The 16115-nt window shown below is 39.9% G+C and overlaps 1 protein-coding gene across 3 annotated transcripts in view; it reads right to left on the bottom strand.

Annotated features, from left to right (window-relative positions):
- The window catches only part of LOC139625524 (phospholipid phosphatase-related protein type 5-like), a 104972-nt gene that overhangs the window by 68005 nt on the left and 20852 nt on the right, over positions 1-16115 (bottom strand). The window contains exon 3 of one of the 3 annotated variants that reach the window (XM_071485576.1): positions 8530-8718. In XM_071485576.1, coding sequence (XP_071341677.1) covers positions 8530-8718 — 189 coding nt within the window. Of the gene's footprint in view, positions 1-8529; positions 10283-16115 lie in introns of those variants that run through there. The other 2 variants (XM_071485574.1, XM_071485575.1) reach the window with 2 other exon arrangements.

Here is a 16115-nt window from a genome sequence, read left to right as displayed (position 1 = left end):
CTCTGGTTTATAGTTTCTGTCATAATGCATGTCTAGTTTTTACTGTGCCTAGTGATTTCCTTCATGTTCCTCAATGACCTTAAAGACTTAGTCACAACATAACCTGTACTGACAGGACTGCAGATTCTCATCTGCATTCAGTTCTTGTCTATTGCAGTATCTGTGGGTGGAGAAGTGAGTGTCTCTGCCTTGTGTACCACAGATTATTTCCTGTCTGGTTGTTTCGTATCAGCGTCTTGTGGACTGACACCAAAACTGAGGGTTTTACTGATGTGATTGTTTGTGATTCGTATGACAAATGAGTGGACCACTCTTAAATTTTGCTCATAAAAATTGATGAAAAGTTGTCTTAAATCATTCTTATGTGCCACTTAAAATGAATCTGATCATACAATTATTATTATTATTATTATTATTATTATTATTATTATTATTAATAATAATAATAATAATAATAATAATAAATTATTCGTATAGCACCTTTCGTACAAGAAATGCAGCACAAAGTGCTTCACAACAAAAAAAATTCCATGCATCAAGTGCATCACATGAAAATATATATAAAAAGGAACATAAAACATAAATGAAATGAATGAAAAGTATTAAAGTAAAATGAGATGGAATAACAAAATAATAACATTGAAAAAAATAAATGAAAATGAAGGAATAAATAAATAATTAAAATGATTTAAAATGGATTACACAGAAAGCTTAAAATCTGTAAGAAAGTATTCATTCTTAGAAAGGCCCAGTCACAAACAGGGCCAGGAATGCAGTGTAAACTGATTACTTGCATATTGAAACCATGTCACAGAGTTTTCAGATGGATTTTCCTCTTGCTGGCTGGATGCTGCAGGCTGAGGCTCTCTGCCAGACTGTGTGCTGTGAAGATGCACATCCATCTCTATGGCACTTTTATTCTTGGAAAGAAAACATTTTGCTGAGTGTGGTGACAGTGGGAACCAATGTACTGTAACACGCCCCAGTGTTTGCTTTTTTTGTCATCATAGAGTGGAGCTGAAAAACTATATGGACACCCTGTTGTCTTCTGCACCACTCACATGGATAATCTGGGTAATTAGGAATTTGTGAAAGTGTTTGTTTGTTTCTACATTGTTTAGTTACTCAGTTTGCCCTGGAAGCAGTTATTATGAACACTGGGGGAAAATGTGTCTCGCAATTTGCAAGTATTAAGTCGACAGGAGGTGAGCTTTCTTTATTAACATCTTGTAGCTGCGAGTAGTTTGACTCTTTGCTTCTTCGGTCCCTAGGCCAGCAGGTTTCATCTGGACAGGGGCATTAAAATAGCAACACTTGTCTCCTAAAATTTATGTTCACATACAAAATTGGATTACCAAATGTGTTTCAGAAGAAACATGCCTCTGGGATAACCACCATTTATACTGAATTTATACTGAATTGTAGCTGGTCCCTTCAAGTATCAGCTCCTGCAAGTGAAGATTGATATAATAACTACTGTGTGGAAGTCTTAACTAAAGCAACTGCCAAAACCAACTTCCTAATATCTGATTTGTTTATGTGGAAGAGTAAAAGAGGTGATATGGAATATGTGTGACAGAGTTTGTCGACCTTGTGTCTGCATCTTATCAAACGTCTGAGCAGTTCTATATTCTGACTTGCAGCATGAAGGAGAGAGAAAATAAATGAGACTGCTCATTTTATCCTTGTAATAGTCATGGTGACTGGTCAGAATGTGTTGGTATTTATGTTTTATAATGTGTTTATAACAATATGATGCCATGACAGAAGTTGTCTGAAAGTCACAGTGGAGACACATCTGCTTAGTTCAATTAGCACACACAGTCCTGTTTACTGCGAAATGGGCTTATTATGTAACAAGTGAATTATTCCTAATTATATAACCAATAAATATTTTCTATAATTGTGTGAAAATCTAAATTTGATTTAATTTATGCTGATGAATAAACAACTTCCACACAAAGTAAATGTCAGCTGGTTTAGTTCAGTTTTATTTCAGAGTGTAAATAATGTTAACTATTTAATCTCTTGAAGTTTCTCACTGTAGAAACAGATGCAGTGCAACAGTGAGCCAGTTAATGCTCTACATAACCTTTTAATCAGAAATCTTTGATAGGTGTGATGATGTCAGACCATATGAGCCCCTCACAACTGTGGCCACGTGTTCCCAACTCTGAGAAATTGAAAGTAGTGAACCAATCAGTACTGTGGCTTAGTTACTTTGCCAGCAATATCAACTACATGTTAAGAAATAAGAAACTGGGTTGTCCCCACAAGGGCATTTGGAACTGTTTTACATTTATTAATTTATGGATTTAGAAAGAGCAGGTGCAACTAAAGTATGATTGATGTTTTCGAAGTTGTCGCATGTGTAGGAGCTTGGAGCACCAGACAGGATCTGCTGCCAGTGAACATAATATATATATATATATATAATTATTATTTATTATTATATACTAATATCCCAAATTATGGGAGATGCAGCTGAGAGGGGCAGTTGATGAAGGGCCCACAGTGTCAGACTTTGACACTTAACACCCAGACCAGCAGATCAGACTGAAGTTGTACTGAATAGCAATAGTGTGTCTGAAAGGAGATTCACTTTAAATGGCTGGTGCCATTTGATCATATTTTTCAAATATGATTTTGAAAAGAACAACATGAATATTTCTGCTCAATGAATACAAAAACCTTCCTATGCAGACCGAATAAGTGAGGCTCGGACAAGAATGTTTGAGTCCATCAGTCATCTGTAAAAGCAGGACTGTGTAACATCACACACACGCAGAACAGCAGTGTTAAAACGTCCTCTGTGTTTCCTCCACTTCCACACAAACTGACTGACATGGCTGCAAAAAAAAATGCATTGCATTTAATCCACCAACTGACAAACTACTGTTAACAAATCAACTGGGTTTCATAGTCAATCTACACGATGCGTCTCTTCACATCTGCCTTTAAAGCAGACTGTCCTCAGCTGGGAGCCTTACTGTCAGCCACGTGTCACTCATCCGCATGTGGATTCTGAAAGCAAATACTCAGACTGCAGAGGGCTGCTCTGAGCTGAAGGGACCGTACAGGAACAAGGGTGTAAAGTGTCAAAAAAAAAAAAAAAATTCTTACACTGGGTCACAATGATGAGATACATAAAAAGGAGGAAAAAAAAATCTGCAAATGCACATGAGGAATAAACTTTGCTGCAGCGGGCAGCTGAGGGAAAGTGAACTGAATTTTTTTGCATAAGCGGATGCAAAATCTTGACAAGCTGACAGGCAGAGTGAGATGTGTAAACTCACATGTTAGAATGAGCATTTGTTCGTGACCGGATTACCATGACAATCAGTGAGAACTATGCAGAGCAGGTAGGTGGTCGTGTGTGTAGAGCTGGCCAGGAGTTCAACAATTCATATTCAACAGTTCTGCACCTCATGATTCATCAGTGGTAGATATTCATTCACTCTAGTACTCTATATATACATATATATATATATATATATATATATATACACATATACATATATACATATACATATACACACTATTGAATATTAACTATTTGAATCATTGACAAAATCTGAAAATGAATATAAGAATGTCAGTATTTCAATTCTGCTAAAGCCTGGATTACATTCAGTTACATTTTCTGATGACTACAATATCTGTGCATGTACAGCATGGGAGAAATAGATTAAAAGACAGCACTGTGGCTGCATTGATTCTTAATAGTGGCTGGTAAAGTCTGCATTAGAAAACCAGATTAATAAAACTCTGCCTCCAACCTTGACAGATACAACTTCAACAATTCCCAGTCTTATTAAAATGATGTCTTTGTGTGAATGACAGAGCAACAAGTGCTATCACAGTCCAGTGACATCTGCTAACAGTGAGGTCTCCCCTGTGATTTACCAATCACACAGGTTTTTGTTTCTGAGAATTCATGTGTTGTCCATCATCTTGGCAGATGGGTCTAAATACTACAGTACTCATGAGCCTCGGTCATGGTTGCCATAGAGAATAAGTCAGTCAGAGGCACCGATCAGAAGGGCAGCAATTTCCAAAGCATTTTGTCATTACACTTGAGAAAAAGAGACAGCGACAGAGTTGTTGAATTTATCCAAAAATAAGAATAAGAATGTAAAACGGAATTGATTTAAGTTGCAGATTATTCTCAACACTGTGATCTTTAGGGACCAGCAGACATCTGATAAGTAAAAGAACACGCTTGACTACAATTCACAGCCTGTGGTTATTTATAAGATAAGTTCAGATTGTTTTAAGTCTGTCTCAATATGATGCTCACGTGTGCATTTGTACTGTGAAAGAGGTTTGGGTTGCTGTGATGATTCCCCCTGTCCATCCTGGTTGTGAAGTGATCCCTTTGTAAAGTGATCCCCACGTAAGAGAATCAAAATCCTGATTCTGTGTATAAATGTATTCTTACCTTCAGCTGATGAGGCTGATGTCTTCAGCAGTCAGAGCCAGGCAAATCAAATGTGTATCCTCCAATGTTAGCCTTTTTTGTACAAAAATTTCCACTTTGTGTTTCACTTGTGTTTCCTTGCTGAGCTGCAGTTGAAAGGTAGCAACACTAAGAGAGAATTTCATACTAAAAATACTAAAGAGAGCTGTGGAAAATACCCAGTAGATTTGTCTCAACTCAGACTAAAAACATAATATATTCTACAACACTCCCCTGGTTTCTTAACTGCTCCTGGTTTCAGATTATTTGAGATATTTTATTCCTTTTACTAGACTAAATAACAGTAGATAACTGGAAGTGATGGAGGAGAGATGAAGAGGGACAACAACAACAGCCCACTTTCTCCTCTTTTACAGCAACTAATTCACACTCAATTAATTAATTCAAAACTCAAAACTTGCTGCACAGTCTTTTCATATTGATCCATGCTCCTGTTCGGCCTTTTATCTTATACATCTGCAGGATCTGCTGTACCTTCAACAGCACTCGCAAAACAGCACGAAACTAGGGTTGCTGCTGCGTGGTTGTATGCCTCTGACAACCGGCCAAGTTTCAGGAAAACAATCTCCCCTTCCTAAATCACAACATTCAATTATGGTCAGACGTGTTTTTGCAGGACATTATGATGTCACGCTGAAGTTGATCTTTGACCATTTGTACATAAAATGTCATCACGTCATCATTTTATAACATTAGACATTTTGTGTTCAATTGTGTCGTAATAACATATGAAATCTTGAGTTATGGCCAACAGCGTATTTTGTGAGGTCGCTGTGACCTTGACCCTTGATGACCAAATTGTTATCATCAGTTCCTCCTGAAGCCCAATAAATGTCAGTACCAGATTTGGAGAAATGTCCTCGAGGCGTCCCCGAGATATCACGTTCATTAGAATGCGACGGACGTCCTCTGGCCACGGCTCTCACCAGAGCAGAGGCATAAAAAAGTGAGTGGAAATTATCCATGAATGAAAATTATTTCTGTTAAAGAGGTGAAAATGAATGAATGCTGTGGGGGTGTACATAATGTTTTCATTTTTAAGTAGATTTCATGTAATTCCAATAATACACCTGTGAGTCCCTGCTGGGCACATGCATGGAAGTGGAGAGAGACTGAAGCCCTCCCTTCACGTGCTTTCATTTTTTCAATGGATTTGTCGACAATACAACAGAAAATCAGCAGTCACGAGTCTTATTCTTTAAAGGGCCACTCAAATGAATTCGCATGGCACTGATGTGGTGTGGCAAGAGACAAAATTTTTAAAAAATGGAAAGGTCAAAATCTGCAACAAAGACAGAGATACATTGAATTTTAGCTCCTAGCATGATTCAATCTCCAAAAAACATTGGTTCCTACACTTCCCATAATGCAACTCCATAATATATATAATATATATATATATATATATATATATATATATATATATATAATAAAACTCACAGACACTGATTGACCTGAGGATTCATAAAAAGATCATTATTGATCAATATGGGCACAAGGCTCGCAAGATCCCAGCAAGATCATTCCCTGTCCCAACAATACAGAGTTGGGCTAACCCAAGAACAAAGAAATGAACACAGATCGGTCGATCACATATCAGCTTATGATTACAACCAATGGCGAACGCACATGAGATTTACTGTAGATACGAGTGTCTCCTGCATGCATCTTGCAGGACACCTAAAGAAACCTAACCACATGCAGCCTTTGAGCCCTTTAAGCATATAACAGGACAAGGAGAACAGTGGTCCTCTTCAGTGAATAACAAAAGCACATTCAGTTCTAACAACACACGCAGTATCATAAGAGAAACACATGAGTAAATAACTGATCAACTAATGATTTACTTCCACGTTTTGGTTTCAAAAATGATAAAACAACTCTAATACATGGTCCACAACCAGTCTGCACATTTCTACACTCAATGTTCAAGACCCTATTCAGTCTGAATGACAACATCTCACTGTAATTACATCAAAAAGTAGTATGCAGTGTAATGAGGACTGCCATCAAAGAGAAACTCCTGGGACAACAGGAAACTTATGTTGCTAAATCTGTTTTAATGTAATATTGCTGCTTTGAGACTGTGTGCTGCAGGATGCCTGAGCTGGAGTCACTTATTCCAGTGATTTCAGCTGTGTGTGTGAGTGTGTGTGTGTGTGTGTGTGTGCCCGTACAGTTGTAGACAGGCAGGCGAGCAGCTGAAGCAGACACAGAGGCGTACAAACAGTCCTACATATAGGCAGAGCAGAGTCACTGTGTGTTAATGCTCGGCCTGCACCGTCAGCTTCAGACCAGCTACCACAGCAGTAATCACAGCACTTAACATTCAAGGTGCACTGCACCCCTGTCGGCAGCATTTTATAAGTTCATTGCACAATCAGCTTGTAATTGGCAGAGCTAATGAAAGAACAGTGAAACATAACTCAGGCGTTCATCCAGGGACCATGCAGTTTTAATGATGAGGGAAGGAAGTCACCGCAGTCCACTTTAAAATCTGATCCTGTTATTTAGTGATTATAAAGCAAGGCAAGAAACAATCAGCAGGAATCTATGCAACGGCTGATTTTTAAAGAAAAATAATCGCACTAGCATTCAAGACCTTCATTATTAGAGTGGTGCCTAATAACTCATCAGACCAACCAACTGAAGAAAGACATCTGTCACTGCTGCACTCTGAAGAGATCATATCAGTACTGATGCAAAGGTTGGTTCACATCTGATCTTTCTGACTGAGCTCTGACACAGCAAGTCTCCATGAATCACTTAAAATGGGATTTTGCCATTGTGGGCATTATATGCATGAGAAATGTGTCTTACAGCTGCACTAATCTATAGTTTTATACTGTCAAAGACGTTACTAACACTGATGAGCCTCTTGTCGCCCTTTGATTTGGCTTTTTGGCCCACCAACTCTGCTCTCATCTACCTGGTTTCTAACAGCAACAGGCAGCTGTTGTCGTTGGAAAAGCTCCACTACCTGCTCAGCAGCAAACAGCAGACAGACACAGTTAGAGACCAGCTGGTGAACACAGTGGAGCATTTAGCAGCTCTTTTAGAAAGAGCAAAAAGCGAGTGAATATTGGACTTAGATTCATCAGGTTATCATGTAGAAACATGATTCCAAATAAATTATCATTGACATATATATATATATATATATATATATATATAGAGAGAGAGAGAGAGAGAGAGAGAGATATCAATATTAGACATTCTTGGTGTGTGCAGGAATGTCTATATCGTGTATGCTGGATGTGTAAATATGAAACTGTGAACACATTCACCATAACTTTGTAAGGTGATCTTAATACATGCATGTTAACAATGTGTTTAAATCCTGTTGCACTGCCCCCAAGTGGCCAAAAAAAAAATAATTAATGGAGCTTAGAGAAACATCACATCAGGCATCAGTCAGGATCAATGATAATAACTGTACTCATCTTTCTTGGCTCAGGTAGGTGCAAGTAAACAGGTGGACTTCACGTTTGATCTTGTTTGCTGAGCAGTGAAAAGTCCACTTAACCCCTGTGGGTTTTTTTAAGAGCAGTCATTAACAAATATCATGCATATTATTGGATATTCTGTCTTATATATTTGTATATATATATTTTTTTAATTCTATTTCTAATTTGTATTAATTTATTCATTGTTAATATAATTTCAGTTCAATTTTAGTTTTTTACATTTCTCTTCACGGAGCTAAAGCATAAGGTGACATCCATGAATATTTTACTCTGCAGTTCTTTGAGAAAAGTGACAAAACCTCACGTTAGAGAGGCTGCGACTGGGGAATTCTGGGTATTTTAGCGTAATAAATGACCCAATATTAGCCTAATCGTTCATTCAAATTGCGGCCCATTGGTACAAAAAAAAAATTACAAAATGGGCAAATTGTCCGGGGGCATGAAGCCAAAAACCTGAACGAATTTGACTTCAGAATACAACATTTTCTTTTTTCCCTTTCAGCTCACTCTGAGCCCCACGGACTGGACTGAGCGGCGCTGCGCCGGCGGGGCGAGCGGGTGAAGTTTGAAGTGTGCACTCACCAGCAGCGTGGGCAGCCCGGCCACCGCGGCGTAGAGCAGGACGGGCGGCACGGCGCTGCGCTCCTCCGGGCCCAGGTAGGGCTTGGTGAAGGTGGAGTCGTAGCAGAAGAAGCCCTGTACGTGCACGCTGAAGGTGTCGGTGTACTCGAAGTAGTAGGCCAGCATGACGGTCCCGGCCATGATCACCAGCTGGAAGTACAGCATGATGCAGGCGAGCAGCGAGAGACATGGAATTAGAACAAAGCCTGTGTTTCTAGCTCTCTCTCCCCCTCTCTCTCTTCTACCCAGCCTCCTCCTCCTCCTCCCATGACCGGCTCGGCTGCAAGCGAGGAGCCGCTCTCTGATCGCTCGCTGCTGCTGCTGCTGCTGCGACCAGAGACTGTGTGTGTGTGTGTGTGTGTGTAGAGCGAGAGAAAGTAGGGGAGAGAGAGAGAGAGAGGAAAAGACAGTGGGTGTGTGAGGGTGTGTCAGAGATGAGGAGGCTCGGCAAAATCCCCCCACCCACGTCATGTGTGTGAGTGGGAGAGAGGCAGACTAGAGGGACACGTGTACAAACAGGAGGACTGATAGCTCCCTTCATATTTCTGTCTATGTGTGTGTGTGTGTGTGTGTGTGTGTAAACTGGCCCTATAACCAAGACATGCACAGCTGTGTTCAACCAGATCAGGAGTAAAAAGCTGAAGAGAATGAATGAATGGAGCAAAGAAACAGGATGCAAATAAATATAGTGATGGAGCGGGTGGAGGGCTGAGGCGCTTATTTGTTGGTGAATAAATAAAACTGAATGAGCAGAAGCTGACGATGTCAAATCCATCAGTTTGGATTGAAGTAAAAAAAATAACCAAAGCAACACTCTCTCTGTAACGTGCTGCAAGTCATTGCTTGTGAGTGTGATGAAAGAGAGTTCAGACAGTTTACATCAGTTTGAGTAGCAAATAGCACGATGTAAAAATATGCATTATACATTACAACCCCCTTAAATGTGGTCTTTTTTCAGGATTAACGATTAAATGTATTTACATTCAGTAATTACCTTTTGATGTAGTTTTCATCTCTACTGGCAAAGTCTGTCATCCCTGCACAGGATTTAAATTGCATACATGCACAACAGCAATACACATGAAGGGATGCACGCAAGAGCTCCACCATCAGCCACTGCTTTTTGTCATCTCTTTGATAGAAGCCTCCCTGTGTAGTTATCATTCTGTACGGACAATCAGAGGCGCTCATGACATGACTGTTCATACAGCCTGTAAGGGGATCCAATCTTAATGCGTTTCCGAATTAAGTGATGAGATGGGGGTCAAAATCCACAGTTCTCTAAATTAACCTGAAGCTAATATTAAGTTTTGGCATCTTCCAAAGATCTTATCTTTTTTAATACATCCCTTTATTGTGTTACTGTCCCTCCACTGCAGCTCTGCAAAGAAACGCTGTCCAGGAAGACAGAAGACACAAACACAGATAAAAACTACAAAGACTGTAACTTTGGAAGATACCAGCTTTATTTGCTTACCTCAGACGACTGAGTCCTCATATCAGATTCAGATAAACTCTGAAATGTACTGTCTCACTGAAGCAGGACTGTGGATTTTCTCCCTCATTTCTTACACTGGAGGCGAATTAGGAAAGCGATCTCTTAACAGCCAGTATGAACAGCAAGTAAACCTTTCTTCCCTATATGTATCCACATCTGACTATTGTTTTAAGGCAGACTTGAACTTATTTTCTAAAGTTGCTTGCAATGAAAACCAAAAATGTCTTACTGTTGCAACCTCATATTAAAGCCATTCAGCTGGTTGTGGTATTGTTTGATATACTGGGTCTGCACAAACCACTCTCGCTGTGTGCTGAGATCTAATTGTGAGTCTGCAGTCATACAAATTCATCCACCTCACAGCATCTTCAGACCCAAAAGATGAAATAAAGACGGAAAAACTTTAAAACTTTAGAAATATCACATTCACTCGCCCCACATAGCAGCCAACTACAGCCACACTGTGTTCCATATCTTCAGGGAAAAGTCAAAACAGAATATTTAGTATCAAGTAATCACACCAAAAGATGCCACTGGATAAAAAAAGAAGGTTTTGATTTTCTCCTGAGGTTTGTGTAGGGAACACTATGTGACTGAATCACAAGGTAACATATGGAGGTGGTGAGATCACCAAGCAGGAACCTCCAGGGCTGAAAACTGAAGCAAAAATCGAAAGCGAAAAACTGTAGTTCCTCCAGTGACCACTTGAGGCTGCCTCCAAAAGTGAGTCAATCCACATAGACTCCAATGTTAAAATTCCCAAGTTTACAGCAGAATGGGTGGGGGTGGGGGTAGGGGTGGGTTTAGGTGTGTGTGTGTGTGTGTGTGGGGGGGGGGGGGGGGGGGGGTCCTATGATCCTATGTCAATCTTTATTAACAGTCTATGGAGATCACAAATGGGGCTCCATGTCCATGAAAGACGACAAGTATGGAAAACATGTTTCCTTCTGAGAGATAATGCTCTCATTAAAATAGGAATACCCCCTCTAGAGATATTAGCCGAACAGTAGTTTCAGATATCCTGTACATCTCACTGGAGCATTTAAATGTATTCTTGACCTCAGGATTAATAATCTATCAAGCTTTGGTCTTCTGTATTGGAGATGTTAACTGCCATCTCCAATGTATTGTCTCATTATTATTGTTTTAGCATTATTTTAAAAGTCATTCTTCATGCCAGCAAAATGCCAACATACTGAACATGTGTATGTCTCTGTGTGTTCCCCGCTAATTTCAAGTGTTGTGTATAAGGGAGAGTGTCAGACCGTAAAACACATGATTATCACTGCCCCCGGACCCTGCATGTATAACTAGGGAACCGTAACTCATTTATAATTTTCCCTTCATTCAATATCACACACAGTCAATTTTATGATCATTTTTTTTGGTGTACTTTTAAAAGGTACTTTTTTGTTTTACTGTGTTCTCCTGCTGTGCGCACTCCATAATTCTGACATATCTCTTCATACATTTGTCCTTCCTGACATGCTGGAACGGCTGTTTTATGTTCAATAACCCCCACTGGCTCTGTAGTTATTTATATTTTATTCATTTATTTATTTATTTTTCTTCTGTTGCTGCAGCGACCCCATTTTCCCCAAATGGATCATTGAAGCCTCATCTTATTTCATACTCCACACCCACCCTCTCTGTCTCTTTCTCCAACACCGGAAATGCATTTATCTGCACTGCTGCTAAAATCCATAAGTGGAGCCTGTCAGAGGAGACAGAGAGATGGATGGAGACAGACAGACAGATGTAGACGGAGATGCAGATGGAGATGCAGAGGGTGTGGAGTCAGGTGGGTACACACTGACAGCTCTGAGTAATGGCTGCCATTATCCATCATCACTCCCCATTTTAATACTAACTAGGCCAGAGCTATATGCTCCTGTATGCTCAGGCATGCCAGAGAGATGTCTAATGATCCATTTTTGCAACACAATAGCATCATCAGAAAGCGGTTATTTAGAAAATGCATACATTAAGTATCCACTGCTATTAGACTGACAGCTGTATAATTGACTATAAACCTTAGTCTTCATGACCTTGTGATAACATAACTGAGAAAGAATACAATAAATTTAACAAGACTAAGGCAGAGCAGCTCTGTGAGGCTGTACTACTGTGCACTGAGCTAAATGTTAATGTTAGCATGATGACATGCTCACAATTACAATCTAAATAGAGTCATGTTAGGCAGGAATAATGTTTACCGTGGTCACCATAATAGTTTAGCGTGTTAGGATGCTAACATTGGCTAGTTAGTACTAAAAACAAAATAGGTCTACAGCTGAGGTTGATGGGAATGCTACCATGTGACTGACAGACTGTACCACACATGGAGACCTGCCTGACAATCAAGATAGAGTACAGAGCAGGTCAGAGCCAGCCCTCACTTCTTGTTCAAATGTGGTTTCTTGTGGTTTAAAAAAACAAGATGGCAATGGCAAAACTGCAAACTTGAGGCTTCAAACGGCAGTTCACAAACCAACAGGTGACGTCACAGTTGGTTGCCACTTAGGGTCAAACAAGTGGCTGAGTCTGTCCGATGTTCCCTCAAACACTACCCATCTTGATATGCGCTGCTCTTTCACCAGTCACTGAAACCTTATCAGTCAGATCATGCATTAGCACAGCCACTAACGCTGTGTCAGCTACTGCCAGTTACAAGCTAACAAACAACATAAACAATTAACTACGCTTACTGTTCTGATACATCTTCTAGTCGCCGATTTTGGTCACAATAAACTCCTCAAAAACTCTTGAGTCTGAGAGTGACTGAGGCTCAAACATGTGGCTGAGTCTCTCCAACGTTTCCTCAGGTAATCGTACTGATATGCAATGCTGTCTCACCTGTCAGCCCAGCACAAGCAGCAGTTGTAGGTTGTGAGAGGAACTTTAAAACTAATGCATTGGACAAATTAAGATTTTAATCTGACGATAGTGTGAGATGAAAAATCTGAATCATCAAAGGGATTATAATTAATCCTGAGGGGAACAAGAATGTCAGGACCACATTTTATGGTAATCCATTAGTGGTGCACAGACAGACAGAGCCAAACCTGCTAGCAAACCCAGAACCTCACAAACAGAAACAGTTTGATGTGTCACAAACAAATGAAAAAGCAATACATATAATTAACTGTCACCACACCATTAGAGTGACTAAAACAGTAAGTATGGAGACACATTTATCACAGAGGAGATGTGTGGAATTGAGTATGTGTGAGGAATGGAATGTCTGTCAACAGAAAGCCAGACAAATATATTCTGTTTTGTAATAATAGTATTTTAATGCTTTCTGCGGAGTTATTTTTTCAGGACCTATTGACATTTATGTTTTCTCATGCACATTCACTGAGCTCTTTATTAGGAACACCATACCACCAGTGGGCAGTTCCTCCCTTTGCTCTAAAACAGCCTAAGGTCTACATATGACTGATTCCACAAGATGTTGGAAACTTTCCTTTTAGTTTCTGCTCCATGTTGACATGACAGCATCACATCATTTCTGCAGATTCATGCTGCCAATCTCCTGTTGTACCACATCCTAAAGGTTCTACTGGATTCACATCTGGTGACTGGGGAGGCCCCTGAATTCACTGAACTCATCATCTTCATGAAACTAGTTTGAGACGACCTTTGCTTTGTGACACGGAGCATTATCCTGCTGGAGGTAGCATTTAGAAGATGATAATCTGTGGCCATAAAGGGATGCACATGGTCAGTAACAACACTCAGACAGACTGTGGCTTTCAAACCGTGATTGATTGGTATTAACAATCAGTCACCATCACATCACCACCACCAGCCTGGACTGTTTACACAAGGCAGGTTGGGTTCATGGATTCATGCTGTTGAGGCCAAATTGTGACCCTACCATCTGCTGCCTCAGCAGATTCATCAGACCAGGCTACATTTTTCCAGCTTTGATGAGCCTGTGTCCACTCCAGCCTCAGGTTTCTGTTCTTGGCTGAGAGGAGAGGAACTTGATGTGGTCTTCTGCTGTTGTAGCTCATCCACCTCAAGGTTGGACATGTTGTTCATGCTGAGATGCTTTTCTGCTCACCACAGTTGTAATTCTGATGTTTGATGTGAACATTAACCAAGCTCCTGATCTACGTCTGCTGGATTATATGCATTACACTGCTGCCACATGTTTGGCTGATTGGATGACTGCATGAATAAGCAGGTGTAGAGGTGTTCCTAATAAAGTGCTCAGTGAGGGCGTGTCATATTGCATATCATCGAAAATGTGATAAATTCAGGTGCTTTTTTGTAAGAGTGCAAATAAACACACACATGCACGCACACATATACACACACAAACATGAGACCAATCAAGCAGAAAGGAGGCTCCAAATCCAGCCAATCAGATGGGAGTTCATGTAAACAGTGGTGAGAGTGTGAACACAGTTGAGTCCTCTGTAGACCTATAGGCCCATCTGTCACTGTCAGCCTATGAGGAGTCCCACAGTCACTGCTCTACTGCTAAGGCACCGATTAGGCCGCGCACACACACACACACACACACACACACACACACACACACACACACACACACATATGGACATACATGCACACAATGATGTATCACAGGTCACATTCAGTATAAAATATATTCAGTAAAAGAAAACAAGGAAATCTGTTACTGCTTCTTACTGCTACAGTCTCTACAGTGCACATCCCTATGAGTGAATATTGGATTGACAGAAAGGGAACCAGTGATGATCATTGTGACTCTGTATCCTGGCTGGTTTTTTTAAAGATTAATGGGGATTTTGGTTTATTTTTTGGTTTGTTTTATTTTATTGATGCAGATGATATTTACATGATATATGCTATATTTTTATTTAAGTGGCGAAGTCACTGACACTATCAGCTCCTTCCACATGAATGTATCTAATTCATATAATATCAACAATTTAAATTGCTCAACTTAATAGTTCTGAACCAGGACCTCCAAAAAGCTCATGAACAATAAGGTGAACCAAAGTCAGTTGGCTATACGTGTTATTTTGATATGCCAGATACTAATTCCATTCCTAATTAACATTCCTATTAACTCCTAACGTTTATGATGTTATTAAAATGTACTAATGTTGCATAGCATGATAATATGGCCTTTGTTCCCACTTGGAATACAAATGATTGTACCTGTAGGCCACCATTTGACCGAGGCAAGTTTGACATATTAGACCTTCCTGGTTAAGTATGAGCTGAAAAGCCTAAATAAATCACTGTCAGAACCAAGCAAGGACCAAATTTAATTTGAGATATCGGAACAAAAAACATGTCAAAAAGTGAAAAAAAAGAAAGAAAGGCTCTGCTATGTGGCTGGCATTTCATGAATTTTGCAGGGAAGCAGCAGGAAGGACACTCTGCATCTCAGAGTACACAAGTCTCACTTCAAGGGCCCAGGAATATTCACCGTTTTGGGCACTAAACACACAAAGTCACTGAATTGTATTATATCTCACAATAGAATTTGATAAAACCAAAACTCTCTGCTTGGAAAGATAAACTCTGTACAAGAGTATTTATATCAGGTTATGAGAAGGTTATTATTCTTCTTAAAAAGAATATTCCTGCATTATGTAATCTGTACACACTGCATTCAGAAACAGTTAAAGTATGTGTGCTGCCGCAGTAAATATGACATCTGAGCAAAATATGACAGGCATATTTTTTGTGCCCTCTCCCTGGCATATTTGAGCAGGAGTCTTTCAGTTCTCCCTGAGGAGCGACTAATGAGCTTTGTTGTCGGGTGAATACAGGTGTCCCAGCGCACAGCAGCTGCACTGAGGCATGAAAAGACTCACAACCTGACACACTTGTAGAAAACATGAAAGCACGATCAAATACATTTTAGACTTTAAGAAATAGTTAAAGCGAGACCAAAGTGAAATTTTCATTTGCTTTAAACTTTGCTTATACTGTAAACAACAAAGGGCCGTTCATTGCCTGTGGAGTACATGCTGTGAATGTCTTTCCCTTTGCAAATAAATAAAACTGTATGTGGAATTTTCTGTTATTACTGTAGCGT

Source organism: Trachinotus anak, unplaced genomic scaffold (assembly GCF_046630095.1).
Source record: "Trachinotus anak isolate AG129_WGS33_773 ecotype Australia unplaced genomic scaffold, CSIRO_AGI_Tana_v1 ptg000009l, whole genome shotgun sequence".
NCBI lineage: Eukaryota > Metazoa > Chordata > Actinopteri > Carangiformes > Carangidae > Trachinotus > Trachinotus anak.
The sequence above is the reverse complement of the archived record's forward strand: the minus strand, read 5'-3'. Positions and strand labels throughout refer to the sequence as shown.